At 48.4% G+C, this 23447-nt stretch overlaps 1 protein-coding gene across 3 annotated transcripts in view; it reads right to left on the minus strand.

Moving 5' to 3' along the window:
- Window positions 1-270: 270 nt before the first annotated feature.
- RNF44 (ring finger protein 44) overlaps window positions 271-23447 on the minus strand; it is a 40872-nt gene continuing 17695 nt past the window's right edge. The window contains exons 2-11 of one of the 3 annotated variants that reach the window (XM_053377177.1): window positions 20987-21168; window positions 19665-19881; window positions 17383-17550; window positions 16494-16667; window positions 12765-12932; window positions 12083-12201; window positions 11747-11834; window positions 11347-11468; window positions 7416-7515; window positions 271-5112 (exon numbers count right to left, since the gene is read on the minus strand). In XM_053377177.1, the coding sequence (XP_053233152.1) occupies window positions 5050-5112; window positions 7416-7515; window positions 11347-11468; window positions 11747-11834; window positions 12083-12201; window positions 12765-12932; window positions 16494-16667; window positions 17383-17550; window positions 19665-19881; window positions 20987-21093 (1326 nt within the window). In that variant the 5' untranslated portion in view covers window positions 21094-21168 and the 3' untranslated portion in view covers window positions 271-5049. Of the gene's footprint in view, window positions 5113-7415; window positions 7516-11346; window positions 11469-11746; window positions 11835-12082; window positions 12202-12764; window positions 12933-16493; window positions 16668-17382; window positions 17551-19664; window positions 19882-20986; window positions 21169-23447 lie in introns of those variants that run through there. The other 2 variants (XM_053377178.1, XM_053377179.1) reach the window with 2 other exon arrangements.

The raw sequence follows: 23447 nt of genomic DNA on the forward strand, positions 1-23447 counted from the left end.
GCATTTTAGCCTTGTGACTACTTTTTGATAAGAATGTGAGCCGGGGTCTAGGCCATGGCTCTTTTGGATGTGAGAAACCGCATTTCAAACCACTGCTCCATTTTATGAAGTCTCCAAGTCTAACTCAGTTCAAAAGTTGGGGGTGAGGATGCCATTCGTAGCTCCTTGGAGGAGGGTCAGGATACCTCTAATACTACTTTTAGAAGACAGACAACCACCACCTTCCTGAGAGCACTGCCTCCACCAAGAGAAGAGACTGGCCTGCCCTCGTTGGTATACATCATACATTTATTAGTGAATATCCCTCTCAAAATCAGCCACAACATTAAAAAAAATAATGATTGCACTACTTGGTCAAGCAGAACTAGCAACTTTCATTTTAAAAAAAGTACAAATCTGTTAAAAATTTCAATCAGTATAATACACATATATATAATACAACATACTAGTTATGTTAAATGCTACAAACCAATATGATTCCAATGGAATGGAAAAAAACAAACACTTTTTTAGAGATTTAAGAACCTTTTTTCTTCTCTATATATTAGCCTTTTTTCAAATACATACATGGGAAAAATGAGGTAACTGTAAAATGTGCAAGTAACAGAGCAAAAAAAAATTATATATATATATTTATAATATATATAATATATATATATATATATATATAAACTTTCTAACACAGAACAAATGCCCTGGTGCCCTACAGGGAGGCTCCTCTCCTTGTAGGGTGAAGCTGAGCTATCCCTCTGGAGGGCACGGGACTGGTAAAAAAGAACAGTAAACAGTCCACTATCCCACCACAGGAAATCATTGGTAAACAGTGGCATCTACAGCGCAATCAGCAATCACAAACATCCTAAATAAATGTTTTAGTAATTTTTTTTGTTGTTTTTTGTTTTAAAATGATAATTTTTAGCTGCTCATTGGAATAAATTCTGCAGCACACGAGCTTGTGAGCTTTCGAGTCGCCACCAGAAGAACCGTAAGGCTTTTCTACCCTCCCCAACCCCAAGTCATCTTTCTGGGGGGCGTGGGGGGGAAAAACCCGAGATAGCGGGGGGGGGGGGGAGGAGAAGAGAGCGTTTTTAAAACAGATGGGCACCGGCACTATTCTGATTGGCTATAAATATAGAAACACCTGTGGTTTTTATATACAGTAAAGACCTTTGGTTATTTGTGTCGCGTGAAATAAGTTGTTATTGTTTTTCCTTCTTTAAAAAAGCTGTGAAACGAGGAGAAAGGCTGGGGCCGGGGTGGAGAGCGGAGGAGGTGGGTCTGACACAAGGCACTGGCTTGACATGTGAGAGAGAGGGGAGAACTGAGTGGTCACAGAAGGACAGGTACTCAAAAGGGGCTGCTGGTGTCTGTGCAGTTTATATGGCAAGTGGCCCATTCCTTTGTGTGTGCGCACGCAGGCGCATGGGCCGAGACCTGGCTTAGATGTCCGACTGTGGCTATTCTAACCCTCTGGAAAAGTGGGCTGAGAAGAAAGAGATTTAAATTATTTGACCTGATCCAAATGACTTTGCCGTTTTAACCTGCATTATCAGCCAAAGTGCAAACAAGGGGCTGAGCCAGGTGGGGACTTAAAAAAACATTCAATTCATCACAAATTCAGGTGATTAGAAAGAAAGCTCCGGCCTACCCAGAGCTCAACAGGTTCCTAACTGACTGATCTAGTTGCTCCTGCCAAAACAAGAGATTGCTACCCAGCTGTAGTTAAGCAGAAAATGCACCTTGCTACATCCTGTCTGTGTGGCTCGGCGTCTTTCTGCAGGACTTTGAAGATCATCCCTGGACTGATAACTGAATAAAAGGTCCACGAGACAAAACAAAAGCAGGTTCTCAGGTCCCCAACCTCCTAGCTCCCCAGAGGACTTCCTGAATTCAAGTGGCTCAAGAACTCCAGCATCTGGGGTCGGGGTGGGGGGAGAGATTAGCTGTAAGCACCAATGGCAAAAGGCCTGGTGGCCCCAGCTACACCTAAAAAGACTTTCCCCTGCTTCAGAGGTAAGTATTGCTGAGAGCCAGTCGGCTCAGGAAAACAACAACAACGCAGACAGCTAGACTGCTCCTGCCCACTGTTTTAAGAGAGGCTACTTCCCCTCCCCAGCCACCATCTGAGCTCGGAGCACCCCACAGAAAAGAGCCAAGTTGGAAGAATCTAGCTTTCCTTCACAAACGCTGCTCCAAGGCTGGCCCAGACCAATCTGAGTAATGGGCCCATGGTTTGTTCCACCCGCTCCGCTCATGAGTGCCCCTCCGGCATTTGTGTGGCTGGGAGAATGGGAATTTGGGGGGGGGGGGTAGTTTTGTGGGAAGAGGCTCCAGTAGGCCCAGGGATGCTGGATGAGCAGGAAAAGCATGGCCCGCTCTCATCTGCTGCCATCCATTCCAAAAGGGGGTTGGTACAAGCCGGACCTCAGCTGGCAATTAAAGGCAGCAGGAATCAATGAACCCAGCTGGGGAGAAGATGGAGAATATTGGGGGGGGGGAGAGAGCTCCACCTTGTGGACAGTGGAGGAAGTTGAATTCTGACGGAGCCACACTTGCCAGACACATCCCCACTAGCTGATGCAGGGACAAGGTTCATGTGCTGGGAAAAGATGCAGAGAGGAAAGGGGGCGATGGCAGAGCAAGGAGCATGTCAGCGGATGCAACTTCACCCACCTCTGCAGCACCGTGAAAGAGAAGATGCACCTAACAAAACCCTCTCCTCTCTGAGGCCGCTACTAACCGCTCCCCCCACCGCCTGCCAACACTGACCCTTGCAAGCCTACCTCGAGGTTCAGTCCTGTATGTGCCCCCCCTCCCACAGCTGCCTCCTCCTGGCCCAACCAGGTTTCAAACCCATCTCTAATCCGGAGGGGGTGGGTAGGGGGGAAGGGGAGGGAGAAATGCCCTGAAAAGCGTTGACGGTCCTTGTGAGGCGTTGCGGACATGTGCAGTACAGTGCATGGCAGTAATCAGCTGAGCACAAAGAACTCCCTCTGTAACCCCCCCACCCCATCACCCCCACAGCTGGCTAGAGAGTTAGCCAATACCAAGTTCCAAGCTGGTCATAACATGCATGCATAATTTGTGAACATTTACATTAGGTTTCATCATCCTCTCCGAGTCCTTCTTGCCAGGCTTCCGAACACAACCAACTACATGGCGAGGGCTTCTCTCTCTCTCTCTCTCGGCTCCATGGTATAATCATGCAAAACAACTTTTATTTTTTTAAATATAATATTTTTTTAAACGATCACAGGTTTCTGTAACAGGGTGGCAGGTCGGTTGCTTTCTTGCTTCAAACCAGCAGGTGCTTTTTTTTTAGGTAGGATTAGTGTGTGTGTGTGTGTGCACGCACGCAACACACGCACGCACGTGCACAGAGAGACAGGAAGGCACACAACTCGCATGTATGCTCGTCATGGCAAAACAGCCCAGCCCACCCCACCCCACGGTGCCTGACCCACAGCACAAGCATCAGGCCATGCAGGGGGGAAAACAACACTCCCTTGGGGGTGGCAGTAGGAAGGCCAAACTTCACTTGGGGCCCCCGGAAGGGGGGGAAGGGGGGAGGAGGAGGAGGAGAAATGGTCGAGCAAGTGGAAAAGGGAATGGAAACGTCTGCCTGGTCCTACGCAGAAAGGAAAGAAAGCTGATGCAGCAGTGCATCTTGGAGGGAGGAGCAGTTTTCGCCAGATGGGCTTTTCTCCATGATAGCTAGTGCAAGGGTAGACAACAACAAGATTAATAAATAATTCCCCATCTGCTCGCTGCCCAGGATCCTACTGCAGAGAGCTTCGCAGCGGCCCCGGCAGCTTTCAGGGGCTTAGCCTGGGGTCAGCACAGAAAAGCGGGCAGGATTTACAGTGGGACTAAAGGCTTCTGCTTCAGTCGGCTGAGCATCTCCCTCTTCCCTGCAGAAGGAAAACAGGGAGAGAGGGAGGCAGAGAAACACACGTGCCCTCCCCTGAGATATGGGGGAAACAGTGGCACGAACCTGATTTTTATTTTTATTTTTTGGAAGGGGGGGTGGATTTCATGGAGATGGGTGCTGAGAAAGAAAGGGGACCCCAAGGAAAACAACTGAGGTGCAGAAGGGAAGAGAAGTAATTGTCAGCTCTAGCTAGAGAACATGATTCTGAAGACAGGCCTCGCGAAGAGAGCCTCCACCTTACAAATGTATGAAGCAGAGCCAGCTGCTTCACCACGAGGATTCTCACTCACTCAACTCACGCTTTCCTCCACATCTTTTGAGGGGGAAATGGGTCTCCACACGCCCCTCTGCAATGAGAAGGGGAGCTGAGTGGGATGGGATATTGCTGGGCCTTGCGCAGGCCTGTTTCGCTCCACCACCACCACCCTGCTACGGAGCCCTGAATGCCGCCCAGCACCCCTGGCATGTAGGAAGGGCAAGATGGGGTGTGTGTGTGTGTGTGTGTAAGGAAAAGCCAGAAGAGGCAGCCTTGGGCCATGATTTGTGTGTGGGCAACCCCAAATGGTTCTGGGAAGGCTTTGGGCCGCCCCTCATCAGTGCTGCAACCAACCACTTCCACTGCCTGCCACGCGACAACACTGTGCTTTGGGGGGCAAGTGGTTGGGGGGTGGGATTGAAGCAGGCACTTCCTCCCCCATCTTTGAGCTGCTCTGCTTCTGAAGGCCCCGATCTGGTGGCGCCAGAAGTGGGGGTGGGAGGGGGACTAAAAATACCTGGGTCAGACAGCCACAACAAAACCCAAACAAGGAAAGGAGAACCAAAACGAAAGGAATGCAAGAACACCTGGAGAGTAAAATGGCGCAAGGATGGAGTCTCTTTGGAGTGCGGAGCACATGGGGAGGCCTCCCCCTAGCGAAGCGTGACACCGCGGAGCTGGCTCTGCCACCAGGCCCAGTCCATGCCACGGAGGGGTAAGGGTAGGGGGGTGTCATACATTGCTTATATTCTCACCACATCCCAGGAGAGTCCCCAGAGGCTTAAGCGTACAGGCTGGGCCAAGCCCCTGGGCCAAGGTCCGTATCCTGGAGTGAATTTGTGCAGCAGTGCGTTGACGAGCCTCACTCAGCCTCCCGGTGCACTTCTGAGGCATCTGCCCGGCAGATTGGGCATGTGCGATTTGCCTGCAATGACCAAGGGCAGAATCAGGAAAGAGGGACGTGGCTTTAAGGTCAACCACACCCACTAGGAAACCTTTCCGCTTAAGAATCAGCAGCAGCAGCCTGTATCCATTTATCTGAGACCTGTTGCTCGTTGTAGGTTTGGCACTCTCTCCTAAACTACAGGATGAACATCTGATGAATGAAGGAATGGACGTCTCAAGGTATCAACCAGCACTGGACAAGGACAAGAAACTGGGCTCTATCTCGGACACAGGTGGGGAACCTTTTTGGGCCCCAAGGACCACATGCCTTCATGAGCATCCTTCCAAGGGCCACATGCCAGCCGTGGGCCGAGCCAAAGGCAAAAGTGGCCAGAGCAACAGATGCAATTCTCACCTTTGTACAGCAGGCTACATTCTGGCCTTCCAAAACTCAGGTGTTCCTACACAGATCTCTCCATCCAGGGTGACAAGAGGCATTATCCTAATGCAAGGATGCATTCCAACCAGGCAAAAAGCACCTGGTTGGGAAAAAAGCTGGCAAGAGGCATGGCTTGGGGAGTGGGCGTGGTCAAAGGGGGAATCATGAGGGCTGGTTGGCTGAATTTGGTCCCACAAATCTGAGGTTCTCCACCCCTGCTCTAGGGGAACAAGGTAGTTAAGAGCGAACCTCCTCTTCCAGAAGCCCTCCAGTCCAATCCTTTCTTTCTGACATAATTTCCTTTGGATCAGAAGCTAGGTAAAAAGCAGGAGGCTGACAGCAGGAATAAACAGGAAGGTTGCAAAACAGAGACAAAGATATGGAGTGCTCCTAGGATTTGCACTGAGACCAATGTTACTTAATTTGTTCATGAATAATCTGGACTCAGCTGAGAAATAAAATGGCCAAGTTTGTAGTTGACAACAGATTATTTAAGATGGTGGAAACCCACAAACTCCCAATAAAATTATGAATAAGATTCAATATAAGTCAAGTAATGGCAGTGGTATGGCCACATTTGGAATACTAGGCACCATTTTGGTCACTTTCTCAAAAAGGGTCTCATAAGGCTGCAAAAGGTGAGAAGTTAACAAGTGAAATTTGCAGAATTGCGCAGCCACAAGATGTGGCTGTGGCCCAGGTGACTTCAAAAGGGCACGGGACAAAATTAATGGAAAATAAGTATATCAATGGCTAATTGCGTGTGAAGGTTCAACAGAATCTCTAGGCATGCCTCTGAATACTAAGGGAAAGGGGGGAAAAGTCACTTTCTTTTGCACCCCATTTGAGGGCTTTCTAGGGGTATCTGGCAGACCACTGCTGGAAACAGAATGCTAAATTCAAAGGACCCACTGTCTGAGCCACTAGACCTTTTCTTAAGTTTAAGGCACTGCATACCTGAAGGAGCGTCTTCACCCCCATCATTCAGCCTGGACACCAAGGTCCAGCTCTGAGGGCCTTCTGGCAGTTCCCTCACTATGAGAAGTGAAGTTACAGAGAACCAGGCAGAGGGACTTCTCGGACGTGGCACCCACCCTCTGGAACATCCTCCCGTCAGAAGTCAAGGAGATAACTATACAACTTTCAGAAGACTTCTGAAGGCAGCCCTGTATCAGGAGGTTTTAAGTGTTTGATGCTTTATTATGTTTTTATATGAGTCTGGAAGCCGCTCAGAGTGGCTGGGGTAACCCAGCCAGATGCGTGGGGTGATGATGATGATGATGATGATTAAGGATTTTCCCCACTCCTGTATTTAAATTAGGATTCTGAGTCGCCTTACAGGTGCACAAAAATCATTGAACAGTCATTGCATTTGCACATAATAAAAGCCAGAGTCTCTACTTAAAGGATTTGCCTGCAATTTACCCACAATGTTGAATGGAGATTAGAAGCAGTGGTTGAATCCCAGATTTCACTCCTGCTGACAGAAGGGGGCGGAGGTGACTTTTTCCAAGTCACTCTTCCCTCTGCATGCCCTCCGGAAAAACTGCTCCAGAGGGGTGCGAAACTTCCCCAGAACTGCAGGGGAGACTTCCATGGCCAGGAAGAGCCCTGCCGCTCCTGCAAAGTCCCTAGATCCATCCCGCACGAGTCCCCTTCCCCTTCCCCTTCAGGGTGCAGTTGCAATCAACAGCCAGTAGAGAGTGCTGTCAAAGCTGATTCCAAAGCTCTGGATCTCTCAGATGGCTTGCACAGAGGCCCGTTCCCCCCTGTATGCCCGCCCCCCACTTGATGATTATGCACTTCCGAATATGCTCCTTGCCGATTAAGCCGCAGCATCCCGTACAGAATAATCTCTTAATGCAATGGTTCCCCAGTGATAAAGCAAGAGCAGCAGATGTTACCTTTAACCATTTGTCGATGCACTTAGCGTGGAACTCGTGGTTGCAGGGCAGAACTCGCAGCAGCTGCCTGACTTCGAAGTCGCTGAAGCACACAACACACCTGGGGAAGGGAGGGAGAAGGACCCAGTCAGTGAAGTGTCAAAGAACGACAAAGGAGCAGCACACCAATAGCTATCCACTGTCTTCAAGCACCACATGGTCCAGTTTCCCCACACAGGGGCAAGATTCTCTGCAGGCCCATAGGAAGTTGCCTCATGCTGAGTCAGATCTACAGTGATGGGCAGATGCTGGCCAGGGTTTCAGGCAGGATTCTCTCTCGGACTCACCTGGAGATGCTGAGGACCCACGACCATCTGTCTAGGAAGTAGAGGCTCTGCCACTGAGCTTCAGACCTCCCACTCTTTGGGAGTAGTGTCTCCCACTGTTTCCAGCAGAATCTTATTTAGGTGCCCAATACATACTTCCAGGTGACACTGCATGATCATGCTAGGAAAAGGATTTCACCGCTCAACTCGATTGTACATATCAGTAAGGGTTGTTGTCTTCCACTGACAATTCACAGATCTGCTCGGGTACAATCTGAACTCACTCCTCAAGAAGCCCTTCTAATCCTAAAGGTGGACAGATGTACTGCCCCTTCAAAAGCAGACTTAAAAAACAACAACAAAAAACACCAATGACTGGGTGAGAGTTCAGTTCCTCCTCACCTTCAGCTGCATATTATTAGTAGTAGTAGTATACCGCCCTTCAAGTTCCAGAAAGACATCTACTTCTGCTTCATTGACTATGCAAAAGCCTTTGACTGTGTTGACCACAGCAAACTATGGCAAGTTCTTAAAGAAATGGGAGTGCCTGATCACCTCATCCTGAGAAATCTCTATGTGGGACAAGAAGCTACAGTTAGAACTGGATATGGAACAACCGATTGGTTCAAAATTGGGAAAGGAGTACGACAAGGCTGTATTTTGTCTCCCTGCTTATTTAACTTATATGCAGAATTCATCGTGTGAAAGGCTGGACTTGATGAATCCCAAACCAGAATTAAGATCGCCGGAAGAAATATCAACAACCTCAGATATGCTGATGACACAACCTTGATGGCAGAAACTGAGGAGGAATTAAAGAACCTTTTAATGAGGGTGAAAGAGGAGAGCGCAAAATATGGTCTGAAGCTCAACATCAAAAAAACGAAGGTCATGGCTACTGGTCCCATCACCTCCTGGCAAATAGAAGGGGAAGAAATGGAGGCAGTGAGAGATTTTACTTTTTTGGGCTCCATGATCACTGCAGATGGTGACAGCGGTCACGAAATTAAAATACGCCTTCTTCTTGGGAGAAAAGCAATGACAAACCTAGACAGCATCTTAAAAAGCAGAGTCATCACCCTGCCAACAAAGGTCCGTATAGTTAAAGCTATGGTTTTCCCAGTAGTGATGTATGGAAGTGAGAGCTGGACCATAAAGAAGGCTGATCGCCAAAGAATTGATGCTTTTGAATTATGGTGCTGGAGGAGACGCTTGAGAGTCCCATGGACTGCAAGATCAAACCTATCCATTCTTAAGGAAATCAGCCCTGAGTGCTCACTGGAAGGACAGCTGAGGCTCCAATACTTTGGCCACCTCATGAGAAGAGAAGACTCCCTGGAAAAGACCCTGATGTTGGGAAAGGTGGAGGGCACAAGGAGAAGGGGACGACAGAGGACGAGATGGTTGGACAGTGTTCTCGAAGCTACCAGCATGAGTTTGACAAAACTGTGGGAGGCAGTGGAAGACAAGAGTGCCTGGCGTGCTCTGGTCCATGGGGTCACAAAGAGTTGGACACGACTAAACGACTAAACAACAACATACCGCCCTTCATCCAAATATCCCAACACAAAAAACCCAAAATGCATAATAAAATAAAAACAAACCAATAACCTTCCTTCTACAAACACATGTAAGGGGACACGGGTGGCGCTGTGGGTAAAAGCCTCACCGCCTAGGGCTTGCCGATCGAAAGGTCGGCGGTTCGAATCCCTGCGGCGGGGTGCGCTCCCGCTGCTCGGTCCCAGCGCCTGCCAACCTAGCAGTTCGAAAGCACCCCCGGGTGTAAGTAGATAAATAGGGACCGCTTACTAGCGGGAAGGTAAACGGCGTTTCTGTGTGCGGCTCTGGCTCGCCAGAGCAGCGATGTCACGCTGGCCACGTGACCTGGAAGTGTCTCCGGACAGCGCTGGCCCCCGGCCTCTTGAGTGAGATGGGCGCACAACCCTAGAGTCTGTCAAGACTGGCCCATATGGGCAGGGGTACCTTTACCTTTACCTTTATACAAACACATGTAAAAAGCCATAGAACAGCCAAACGCTTGGCTGAAGAGAAACATGTTCACCCAGCACCTAAAGATGTGTAATGAAGGCACCAAGAGAGCCTCCCTAGGGAGAGATTTTCACAAACAGGGAGCCACTGCAGAAAAGGCCTGTTCTTGTGTTGCTACCCTCTGGGCCTCTTGTGGGGGAAGCACATGAGAAAGAGCCTCAGATTATGATTGCAGAGTCTGGAGCAGTTCATATGGGTAGAGTTGGTCCTTGAAATACTGCAGTCCTGAGCCATTTAAGGCTATATAGGTCAGAACCAGCACTCTGAATTGGGAAACTAATTGGCAGCCAGTGCTGTTGGGCCAGGATCAGTGTAATATGCTCAAACTGTCTTGCCCCAATGAGCAACCACAATCAGTGCAGATTTTGGCCAAGACCTCCCCACCCCCATGCTTTGAGCAGGGGTTGGGGTTTTTGAATAGTCTTTCCCACTCTCAGACATTTCTCATGGTTATTCATTTAAATATTTAATTGGTCCCTTTTTTATTACCCCCCACCAATCTATTATTTTTTCATACTTCAAAGACCACTCTGAATGAAAGGGGCCTTTGATTAGCAGAAGGTCAAAACAATACTTGCAAATCAGGATTGTATATATTCTTTACCTCTTGTGTTTTTAAATTGTTTTAAGTTGTTTCGATTTGGTGTTTTTGATATGGTAACTTTCTAAATATGATTTATAACTGACTGAGGTGTTTTATTAGCTGTAATTCTTTTTTTAATGCATATTGTGAGCTGCCCTGGGTCCTGCACTATGAGAAAGGTGGGATATAATGAAATAAAAAGAATAGATAGGAAGGTCACAAGGACCAGTCAATCAGCCCTCTGCACAGCTCGCTTGCCCTGGAAACAGGAAGAACCAGTTGCTCATGAGTTGGATTTGGTTGGAAGTCTGTACGTATATCAAGAAAGAAAAGAAAGAAAAATGGGTGAGTGCAACCCCCTCCCCGCAACACATTTTAAGGTTAAATAATAATAAAAATGGGGAAGTGCAGATCAACAACAGGCTTACAACTCAAGTTATTTATTTCTCGCCTCACTGTATGTTCCATAGGAGAGTCAACATGAATTATTTTATTAATGTGACATCCCACTACCCAATGGAAATCAATGGGCTGAAGTCCACTTCTTCCAGTGGATCCACTCATACTATGACTTAGTTGGGTATTACCCTAGAGTTGCTTATGTTCCACCCTTTCACTGCAGTTGCATTGCTCAGAGAGACTTACAACAATTTGCAAAATGATGCCGAAGGAAACTCCCTAACTGGTAGGAAATGGACAACTAAAGATTGGGTCCCTGCAATAAGAGCAGGAGACAGCCAGAACTCCCTGCTGCCACTCACATAAAGTGGCAAGGACCACCTGTGTTCTAAATCCTGTGTATCTAGTGCTAGTTACACCATCACCCTGATCCCCCCCTCTCTCTTACACACACACACACACACACACACACACACACACACACACGAGAACTGAAACACTCATGCCTGCTATCCCCATTCCTTCCAAATTCAGCTGTGCTGCCTTCTATTCCCCATCTAGGACTTCACTGGAGGACCTCTCTCCCAACACTTACAAGGTTTGCTCCGACTGATGGCTTTCTGGGTTGAAGCGGTAGGACGGAAGGTGTTCGATGTCTGCTTTGGTGAGTCCCCGGGGTTTGGCCTCTCCTAGCCTCTCGGCCAGGTTCAGTAATGCCTAGTGGAAGATTTAAAAAAAGAACATACATACACAGCTGATCAGCTTCCTTCTGGGCTCCAATCAGGCTTCCTCCTACACCCTGAAACCCACTCTTACAGCAGTACATTCACCACAGGACGGTCCCTTCTCCTGGCACTGCTGCCACTTGACCCCATCACATGGCAAACCCTACGCTCTTAAGCCAAGTTCCACCATGCACTGGGGGCACCACTAACCAGCTGCTCTAGAGCCTTCCCGCCATTCCGGTGCCCCCAGGGAGAGGGAGGCCAACCCACCTCATAGTTTTCCATCTCCACATCATCTACATCCAAGTCCAAACTTATTGTAGGCCCCACAGCTGTCGGTGACACAGGAAGCATTGATCTAAAGTTCAAAGGTAGAGGGGAGTAGTCAGCAGGAGCAGAAAATCGCGCAGGCACACAAACCAAGGCAGAAACCAACCTTGCGTTTTGCATGAGTACATGGGTAGGAAAAGGAGGCAAGTCCATATTCCCACCGAGGGGCCATGCTGAAATCAAGGCAAGGCCCTCAAGCCCTAGACCTCAGCAGCGAAGGGGAGGTTTCTTCCTCATGCAGCACTTCTTCCCTCTGTTTGATCAATGGATACTCACAGGAAGTATGGCAGGAAGCTTGGGTAGTATGGAGGCGGCGGTGGAGGCGGAGGTGGCAGTGGCTGCTGCAATCTGTACCGCTGGGTGTTCAGTCGCCGGGGCATCATGTGTGGATATGGCTGTTGGAAACACCGGAAGATGAGTCAGTTTGATGCGTACTGAGATGTAATCCCTAGGCAGTATATCCCCCACACCAAACAGCACACAAATAAAAATCTGCAGCTAGGAAAACAGAAACATTCTGCACCAAGAAAGGATGAATTCTGCAGCATGAAACATTATCAATCGCTGCAGATCTTCAAAGCCACCTTATACAGGTTGTCTGTATCCCCATGGAACAACGGCACACACATGCACAAGTATTTCCTACACAAGTCGGGGAGTTAAGAGCTTCAAAAGCAAAAGGAAAGCTCCCAAACTATGAAGAGTCATCCTTTCGTGAAAGGGCATCTACCCACCCATAGAGGCTACTGAAAAGGGCTAGCCAACTCCGGAGAAAGACCCTGACCCCTGGTCACTCATTTTGCACCTCACGGTGTACAAAGGGTTGTCAGATGGTCAACCCTGCTAAAGCACAGAGTCCTATTATTCCTGAGCAAACGAAGGACCCTCTTTAAGAGGCCCTTTCCCCCTCGGGGGTCCAGTGCTTGAGGCCTCATTGCTATGATCCCAGAACACTCACCACGCCAAAGGGCAGTTCCTGGTGCAGTGGGTCATGGGTGTGTGGAAGGTAATGTAGTGGCACGGAGGGAGACAGTGCAGGAGTATGGTGGGAAGGAGAATAGGAGAAGCCTCCGATAGAGTGCTGTTCACCCCGGAGCTCCACCTCATTGTCTATCCTTTGCAGTGGCTGTGGAGAAAGCAGACAATATACAGGGCTAACTAGAAATGCTGCCATTCTTACTCAGGATAGTACAGAACAGGGTGGTCCAATGTGCAGCCCTCAAGGCCTTTTTGGCAGCCCTCAGCAACACAAGAACCCCCTCCCCTGCCCTTGCGCTGTCTTCCCAAAGCTGGGTAAGCGAGGCGCTAAGCTTTGGAAAGGAGGTGGGAGGGCTCTAGGACCTTGCCAGAGCCCCACACTTCCTTCCCAATGGCAGAGCAAGGGTGGGGGTGGGGAGAAGCATCCTATTTTTGCCTTGTTCCCCCCATGCAACAAGATTTTGTCCAGCATTCTGTATCTTGAATTCAAGTCCTAGAAGACCTGCTCCCTGTCCTGCAGGCCTTTTCCCACCGGGCCTAGGCAGGTGGAGCCCTGATGGACTCCAGCTACAAAAAGCTGAGGCTGCAGAACATTCTTGGGCTGTGGTGTTGTTTGAGAGGGTTTGTTGCACATTAATTGATGTTAATGTTCTGTAACTTCATTTTGGATCTTATGATTTATGTGACCATTGTTCCAATTTGGTTGTATATTTTTGATGTTGTGTTTATAGTTTATTACTATTTATCTATGTCTGTATGTAATTTTTTGCATGTTGTAAGCCACCTTAAGCATGGATTTAACTTTGGAAAGGTAGCATACAAATAAAATGATTGATTGATTGAATGGACACTGGGAGAAAGTCCACAGTTTGGTGACAGAACACAGGCTATGCTTGTAAAAGCCCAGTGCGGCCCCCTAGCATCTCCAGGGAGTGTGGGGAAAAAAGGCCCTTCTGGAACCTGAGAAAGCTGCTGGCAGTGAGCGTGTAGACAACGCTGGGCTACAAGGACTGAGGGCAGCATCCTATTGTAATTTTAAGATGACTACTGCCCCATCCAAAATCCTACATCAAATCCCTACTTTTGTACTGTACACCAGACACACTCAAACCACTAAGCCCAACTATTACTGCCATAGACCCTCTTTTATAACGATGCCTGCTCTTTTAGACCAATACTAAATCCTTGGCACTCCTCCCTCTGGCAGCAAGTTCCTAATGCTGACTACAGTACATGAAAAAGCATAGTGCATAGTGCAGAGAGTCCCATATTCCTCCTAACTAGTAGCATCGCTGGGAACTGTTGCTCCAAATCTGTCATCTCCATTTCATTTCGTCACCCTCCTTTCCTTGCTTCCTCTTCAAAGAGAAGACGCTGAAGGATGGAACCCAAATTATACAGGCAGAAAATATAGGAAGGGTACAGAAGTCACCCAGGGCGGGAGTGTGTGCGTAACAGTGTAGCCTGTAAAAATCTATCCCAACACATGTAGGGCTCATATAAGTGTGTATGGATTCATCTGATCTGCATTAAATCTGCCAAACATATCAGAAAGCCAGACAGGTAACAGACCTCAAGCTTCCAATGCCCTGAAGAAGTTCTGGCCAGCCCTGCTCAGCTCAAGGTTCACTGGCTAGTTCTGGGGGTTGCTGCCTCAACTTCAGTTGCCCACTTAAAAAATAGGAAGATTAACAGCCAGCCTCACAGGATTCATTGTGTTGCATGTTGGGGGGATGGAATTGCGATGTAAGGCATTCTAGACACTGAACAGTTTATAGCAATGTATTATTTCAATCATATATCACCTTGAGCATTCTTATTAAAAGTGGAAATGCAAATCATAAATACTGCAAGACAAATGTGCATGTTATTATTTTTATTTTTATTCGTTGAATTCATATACTGCCCTATAACTGGAGGTCTCACAGAATCAAATCAAAATATAAAACCACAAAATACATAATCAAAATAAAACAACCCAATAACCTCCTCCTCAAAAAACAAAACAAAAAAACCCTCACATTTAAAAAGCGCATAGAATGTCAATCAAATCAACCAAAGGCCTGGTTAAAAAGGAACGATTTTGCTTGGTGCCTAAAGGTGTATAATGAAGGCGCCAGGGGAACTTCCCTGGGGAGAGCATTCCACAGATGGGGAGCCACTGCAGAGAAGGACCTCTCGAGGAGGAGGCACACAAAAAAGGGCCCAGAAGATGATCTCAGGGTCCAGGTAGAAAGAGGCGGTCCTTGAGATACTGCGCTTCTGAGCCGCTTAAGGCTTTATAGGTCAAAAGCACTTTGAATTGGGCCCAGAAACTAATTGGTAGCCAGTGCAGTCGGACCAAGATCTGTTTAATATGCTCAAACCATCTTGCTCCAGTGAGCAACCTGGCCCCTGAATTCTGCACTAGCTGAAATTTCCAAACCATCTTCAGAGGCAGCTTTATGTATAACACATTGCAGTAATCTAACCCTGAGGATACCAGAGCATAGACAACAGTAGTTAGGCTATCCCTGTCCAGATAGGGGCATAGCTGAGGCACCAGCCGAAGCTGATGGAAGGCACTCTGGGCCACTGAGGCCACCTGAGCCTCGAGCAACAGCAAAGGATCCAGGAGTACGCCCAAGCTATGAACTTGCTCCTTCAGGGGCAGCATAACCCCATCAAGAGCAGGCGACCACCCAGCCATCTGGTTGCAGTGCCATGATCCAATCTGCCCCAGGTGATCAGTGGCAGCAAGGGACCGCTCCTTACCCCAATCTCTCTCTCTCTCGTGCATTGCCAGTTTTATGCAGAACCCCCTCCTTGTTCCACCTAGTCACAACAGATGTGGCTTATGGATGGAACTGCTGCCACAGAGGCACTAAGTACCGTCACTCCACACTGTCCTACATGGTACATACTGAGCAAGATCACTTCATGCCTGCTGATGTGTGCAGCCCAGGCTTGGCTTTGCAGCTAGCCTGAGCCAGACAGGATTCTAGGCAACTGACTGTGGTACATTGGATACAGTGAAAAGGAGACCCGTCCATCATACGGACAACCGACCTTCAGTGTTCGAAATGAGCCAGGCACATTTTGCATGTGGCTTCCAGCCACTTACAACCAAGTACAATCAACAAGAGTTTCAGGAACCAAAATGCTTTTTCTGTGTAGCCTGAGCAAGAGCAGACACCATTAAGAAAAGGAGGTCTGCATAGGCCAATATGTATATGGACTGTCCCTGGATCAAGCAACTTTTCTTCTTTAAGTTCTCAAAGCTCTTAACCTAACTCAAGGTTGTCATCTGAACTAGTCAGATGTTTAACTGCTATTCAATTACAGTCAGCCCATTGTTTGTGGGGGGAAAGAAGACTTTGGAGCTGTCTTGCCCCAAAATGGCAACTAGATGTTCGGTTTTGGCAAATGGAACCTTGGTTTACGGAGCCATTTGGCACGTAGCTTATATATGTGAGTTCCTAGCATTGCCTACCTACCTCTGATGACCACTGGAAACCAGGTACAGTTCACTCTTGTTACAACGGCAAGAGACCTCCTTTGAAGACTGGAACCCAAGTCTTCAACTGTACGCTATGCTGGAGAACTGAGATTGCACCAGCTTTGATATCCCTCAGAAGAACAGAGCTGAGAGCATGGAGTGGGGATAGGACCCAGACATCCCTCCCTTCCCTCCGCCAAGCCCACCCGCTTGCCACCCCAAACAACTTACCATGCGAGGGTGCTGGGGTTGGAGTGGGACAAACTGGCTGAGGGGAGCCATGTGTGGAGGCTGGTGTGGCGGCACAGGCGGTGGAGGGTGCAGGATGTAATGGTCGCTGGAAATGAGCGGCGGGAACGTTTGGTAGGAGACAGGGAGCTGCTGCATGGCACAGGCCTGGATCAGCTATAAGAAGGGAGGGAGGGAGGGAAGGGAAGAGAGTCACCATTAAGAGTCACCATGAGAAGGCTAGGTAAAGGTAAAGGTACCCCTGCCCGTACAGGCCAGTCGTGTCCGACTCTAGGGTTGCGCACTCATCTCGCTCAAGAGGCCGGGAGCCAGCGCTGTCCGGAGACACTTCCGGGTCACGTGGCTAGTGTGACGAAGCTGCAGCTGGCAAGCCAGCACCAGCACAGCACACGGAAACACCGTTTACCTTCCCGCTATAAAGCGGTACCTATTTATCTACTTGCACTTAGGGGTGCTTTCGAACTGCCAGGTGGGCAGGAGCTGGGACCAACGACGGGAGCTCACCCCGCCGCGGGGATTCGAACCGCCGACCTTGCGATCAGCAAGTCCTAGGCACTGAGGTTTTACCCACAGCGCCACCCGCGTCCCTACAACCAACTTCAAAGGCAGCTGACGTCGGTCTGGCTATAGAACAGGGTGCGGAGAATCCCATGAGCAGCAGGCTATATCCTCTCCTCTAAGATTGGCAGGAAACCTACAGGCCTTAAGCAGAATGTCAATATATCCTAGCCTCTTTTTATAGGTAACAAAACCAGCCCGGCTGATCAGGTATCAAACCCAAACAGAGAAGTGGTGCAATACCCCACTCATGGCAAATCAGAGAACAAGACATTTAACCTTCGCTGCTCTCCCCCCATACCGAGAGACTCACGGGGGGTGGGAGGCAGCAGAGTGGGTAGTGCTGTCCGCTGAACATCACTGAGCATGCTGGGAGCTGCTGCGCACTGCAACCTGGGATGTGCTGGCCGGTGTGAATGGGGAAGCCTTGTGTGGTTACTGTGGTCACCGTGTAGGAGAGAGGGATGGCTCCCTGATGCACCTGGAGGAAAGAGAGCAGCAGCAGCAGAATCAAAAGCCACACCTCCTCACATGGGGATGTTCAATCTGCCTCAGATAACCCCTTGCCTGCCACTGCCACCACCACCACCCAAGAGCCCACAGCTAAAGTATGCCAAAGAATGATACAAGATTCAGGTAACCACAAAGTAGAAATTGATGAAATACAATTCATAAGATTAGCATTCCAAATCTACAGCAAACCCACAACTTATGTGCATTTAACTTGTGCACATTCTACACACGTGGCAAAAAAATAAAATAAAAATTGAAATGGAGGCAGAGTTGTGAGAAAAATGGCTTTGGCAATCCCACCCGCCATTGAACCCAATGTATTTTGACCATATGCAATTTTGATTTTAGGCGTGATCGCTGTAACGTAACCCCCACAGAAGTTGTGGGCTTAATGTACAAGGAAGTCCAAGAATTTAAGAGTTGGGATAACACGCTCTCTGAAAGAACACTTTCCAGGCTGCTATGTGTAAGTTCTGGAGATCAAAGATGAGTTATATAGTACTTAGCTTCCTCTAGGAACCAGCACTGCAGCTGACAGACATTTGCAGCTTCTCCCTTGAAGAAGCTTTCCCATTATGGCTCTCGGGGCGTGAGGGCAAAACTTTCTGTAGGTCACAGAATTAATATTTGAACCTATGACTAGCTCATTCCATCTCCTACTGGGAAGCTGCAGGACTCTGTACAATATATGAATTTCTAAAGCTCTGCATTCAAACTGACTCTCGGTGAAAATTTCCTGAGGTGAATCTAGTGACCCAACTACCCATCAAGCGTCTGGAATCCTCCTGGGCTTCTTTTAAGAAATAGTTAGATCTTGAATGCTCGTCCACATACTTTCAATTGTATTTCATCAATTACTATTTTGTGCCTTGAAATATATACATTCTGTTTACGACTTATCCTAAGTGGTTTACTTCTCCTGTTTCCAAGTCCCACATTTTGGGATATGCGACATGCACAGAAAACTGGCATTTTTGACCCTCTGGTCTCCCAAAAGGTTGTGCAAGCTCCCAAACTGAGACATAACCCTCACACCAGGGGACAGATCTACAGTTAGTTTATTGCCCTTGATGAAAACGATATCCTGAGTTTTATTTTCATTTTATTTTGCAGATGGTTAGCAATGTAATTTTATTTTATTTTTATATTGCACAGTGCGATGTGGAGAAGGATTTGTTATTTGAAAAAGCATTGGGTTCAGTCTGTGCACCTGAAGGCCTCCTTCCTTCTTTCACTAGAAGATGTGTCATCACGTTGTTCCCCCAGCTGAAAAGGGTCCCAATTGGGGTGTTCGATCCTTAGCCCACCTATTTTGCTTGTGATGGGTGGTTTTCAGATATATGTTAGATATAGATAGAATGGAAGGGAGAACAGTGCTATTGTGTCCCCCGCCCCCAGCAAATGGCCTGTGGAAGTCCGCAGGAATCCCATTGCAGGGACTTGAACTCTGTATTTGCTAGACACAGCAGTCCAACCTATTTTGGTTCTTACAGCCAAAAGCAGCACATGCTACAAAATCAAACTTCAATATGGCAGAACGTTCATGTCCTTGGGTTTGGTTGCTTTGTCAGTCAGGAAATGGAAGTTCTGGTGGAGAGCAACATGGAGAGCAGGAGTAGCTAAGCTGTAGCCCTCCAAACTCTCATCAGTCCCAGCCAGCATTGGCCAAGGTTGATGGAAGCTGTAGGTCACCAACACATGGGAGACCACAGGTGAGGTACCTTGATGCAGAAAGATGCTGTTTCTCTGTGCTCAGGCTAGCAAGGAAGGTGCCAGTTTTTTGCTGAATCCTGTTGGGAGTGGGCACCTGCTGCCAGGCACTCTACTGGGCTGGATACAGCTGTGCCCATCTCCACTGACAAAAACGGAGTATATATCCAACACAGAATAGCCTTCCACTTCAGTGGCAGAAAAGTGAAGGGGGCAGATGTGCTTGCCCTGACCAGGTCTGCTGGTCTTGGTCAGCTTGGGATCTAGGCAAATCCCAGCCACAGTTTCTCCATTGGTGGGACAAGATTCCAGCCCTTGGAATCCGCAGAGTTCTGAGCCATCTACACCCCCCTCCCCAGGCACCATCCTTACCTGCTCATGGAGATCCACCATGAATGGATGCTGGTGGGGTGGGTGTGCAGCCGGGTGAAGCATTCGTGGTGGCGTATTGGCCAGAACGTACGCCGGGTGCTCATCTACAGGGGTGTGTGGCTGCTGGAAAAAAGCCGGGTGCAAGTAGTTCTCATCCTGGGCTAGGAGAGTTTGCAGAGGTCGCTCGCGTCGGCCCCAGTGGTGCCGGGAAGAAGGGCTGTGGAGCCAGTTGTGGGGAGAGAAATATAGAGGGGTGACCCCAGGGGCCAGCCAATTATCTGCGCTGAGCTCTCAGCTACAAATTCACCCATTTTATTGTTGTTGTTGTTTTGTTTTTTTTACAGCAGGGTTAGGCCAGAACAGCAACACAAGGGAGCAACTGTTGGTGCAGCAAAAAACTAGGACACAAGTTCAGTCATAACACTGAATACAGAGACATAACACGGAACAAAGCCTTTGAGTGGGTTCCTTTGAGCGGAAAGCTAAGAGATAAGATAGAATCTAAATATATTTTATTTTATTATCATTGCTGCATTCTTTCCAGGACTCTGGTTTAACCAAACCCTTCAGCATACAAAGTGAATCTGTTCTTCCCAGTGTCTCAGGCAGGGCTGGGGAACCTGTGGTCCTCCGGATAATGTCCAGAGTGGCTGAGCCTGATGGGAGTTGGAGATCAGAAATATTGGGGGAGATGAGAATAGGTTAAAGTGTCACATTTCAAAGAGCCTCCCAAACATGGCAGGTTCCCAGCATCTGGAGCAAAGCTAGCTTAGTATAAGGCAAGTAAACTAATCCTAAAATCATTAAAACACAGGTTTGCTATGGAGGCCTTTCAACTGATGCTTCAACACCTTTCCGCTGGTAATCCTGGTCACCCCAAGTCTTTCCTTCTGCACCTGCATCCTGGATGTGCATTGCAACACAATGGCTACCAGGACTCTGGATGAGAGCAAAGCTTTAAGTTTGCTCAGGCAGTATCTGGATTAATTTTGTTCAGATACCTACACAAACACCTTGCATGTAAACAAGCTGTGCGTGTCAACGGGATAACACCAGATGGACAGTGCAAGGTTTTCTTCTCATTTAACTTCATATGAGAGGAAGATGGGAGCTGGCGGGTAAAGCAAATATACTCCAGAAAATGTTGGCTTACATTAATATGGGTTGCACTTTTGCTTTCAGAATTGCATAAGGAACCTTTTGGAAATTACAGGGGACCACTTTCGCTATCCGCTTACATACAGGGAGACTCTGGCTTTTCCAGCGCTTGCCCTAAGAAACCTCCAGGTGATCTGCACAGTGAAAGAGAGGAAGAGTCGTACCTTCTCCTGAGGTGTGCTGGGCTGTCACAGCTTCCCCCTGAGAATCGTCGCTGGTCAAAGGGGACAGAAGGAGGCCGCCTATTCACTGCCAGTTCCCATGGTCGCATTGGGGACGTTGGCAAGGCAGGAGGGGGTGCTGGATCTCAGACTCCAAACACGACAGCACCCCGGTTCTTTGGGATCTGTAGAAAGTGGAGAAACAGCCAGTGAGACGGAGCTTGGAGGCAAGGAGAGGCGTCAAGCAATTTCAGTTCATGACAACAGTCTCCGGATCAGTCGTGCCAACGCTAGGAGGCTACAGCACATCGGCAAGTGGTGGGGAAAATGCTCCATGCATCCACCCACAGACCAGGCCTCTTCCCTAATTACATCTCCTCCTACAATGCACATGAGGTGCTCTCTCCGAATGTCTACTTCCTCTGCTCAGACCACTTCCACCAGCCTCTACCAGTATCTCTCCATGTATCGTATTCTACCCCTGCCTCCAGGGCAGCAGAGGGTCTCCCTTAATCCCCACCACAGCTCTGTGAAGCAGGCTAGGCTGAGACACACTGACCAGTGAGCTTTGTGGCTGAGTGGGCATGTGGCGGATTTGCCTTTTGGCTTTGAAGCACCAAGTTCAAACGCTCTCACCACTACACCACACGCGGACACGCCTCTTCCAGGAGAGAATGTTTTGTGAATCGGACGCTGACCGAGAGGCATGCAAATGTATGGCATATTTTGAGGGGGGAGGGTTAATATGGAGAAGTGTTGCTCCCCCCCCCAATGAGCACAGGCCACTATTGCCAACCAAGTGCCAATCTATGCCTGTCTAATGGCGGAAGCAATCTCAGAAAACCACACCGCTCGCAGCCAAGCCTGTTCCCAAAGGTGGGAAGAGGGGGCAAGACAGAGCAGAGCTCAAAGGCTCTGATGACAGAGCAGTGTGCGCATAAAGTAGCTGTGATAAAAGACCAAACCCCCCCCCCATGGGAACTGCTCCTCGGCACAAGCTTTATACTTTCCTGCCCCCATCTCATCAACGGCATCAATTTCATCACCATTAGCGGAAAGGCTGCACGTCCTATTAAGCACACAGCTGGCAAATGACCCAAACAGAGCAAGGAGATGCCCCCAACTGCAATGCTTCTGCGAACAGATGACTTTGTAACGAATCCCCGGAATTAAAACACAGCTGTGGTGCTTTTCTACAGGGTCCAGGCCTTGGCATGGGTGGACAGGGTAATACCAAGGTGTCTTGAGCACTGAGCACCACGGGCTGTGTGAGCAGCTCCAAGTCTCTTCAGAGAAAGAACATGTCGCTGGGCAGAGTTCTGTTCCTTTACAGTATCCTTGTTATTTTATTCATCCCCATGGAACACACCATGAGCAGCCAGAACCAAACCTGTTTTGCAGAAGCCACTGGCAGGCTGGATGTGGGCAAACAAGGTGAAATACAGCCGGGACAAGGAAGCCTAGTGATCCTGGGGCTTGATCTGGACAGGGCTGAACTCCCCTTTAAAAATCAGCTTCACTGTTTTGAGAGTGCTCCAGGCCTCAGTTTTGATCCTGGATGGTCCATGTAGTGGCCCTGGCCATAAGCGATTCTGCTCCGCTTCAGCAGATGCCAGACCTGTCCAAAGTCAAGCATACACTAGTAGTACCCATTGATACTGGATTGCTGTCACACACTTTTACGTGGGGCTGCCTTTGAAGACCACTAAAAATAATAAAATAAAATTCTACTAGAATGCTGCCGAAGGAATTTTGAGCAGTATCAGGTTTTAGGGTCACATTACTACCAGCTGTACAGGCCAACAGCCTGGTGCAGTTTAGTTCTGTGCCATCAGGTAGGGACAAACACACTCCAAAAGCATGAGGCGTGTGGAAGTCAGCTAGTCTCCCACAACTCCTTATTCCAGGTATTCCTTAAATGTGGGTGTTGCAGGACACTCACTCCTTAATTTAGGGAGCAATCTATGCTTTAATTTTTATGGCTTTGGGGGTCAATTCTACCCCTAACTGGAATGACTGAGAAGGCAAAAAAAACAAAAACAAAAAACCCCAAACACTCACTCTCGGGATAAAAGTAAATTCAAAACCTGAGGTTCAATGTTTTAGATATTTAACTCAGAACCTATTCTGTCCATTTTGTGGTGGAAATAACAGATGAAAAGACTGTGGGCAACATCCAAGTAAGCAGATCTGCTAGCCCATGTATTTCCACTTGTGCCACGGAACTTCTCCCTCTCTTCTCTACACATTCCCCTAAATATGTTATGGGGCTTCCACTAACCCTGCGATAGATTTGGAGAGGGCACAGGGGTGGGAGAAGTTCTGTTGCACATGTGGAAATCCTTGCACGAGTGCAGGCATAGGCAAACTCGGCCCTCCAGATGTTTTGGGACTACAACTCCCAACATCCCTAGCTAACAGGACCAGTGGTCAGGGATGATGGGAGTTGTAGTCCCAAAGCATC

This window comes from Podarcis raffonei, chromosome 2 (genome assembly GCF_027172205.1).
Source record: "Podarcis raffonei isolate rPodRaf1 chromosome 2, rPodRaf1.pri, whole genome shotgun sequence".
NCBI lineage: Eukaryota > Metazoa > Chordata > Lepidosauria > Squamata > Lacertidae > Podarcis > Podarcis raffonei.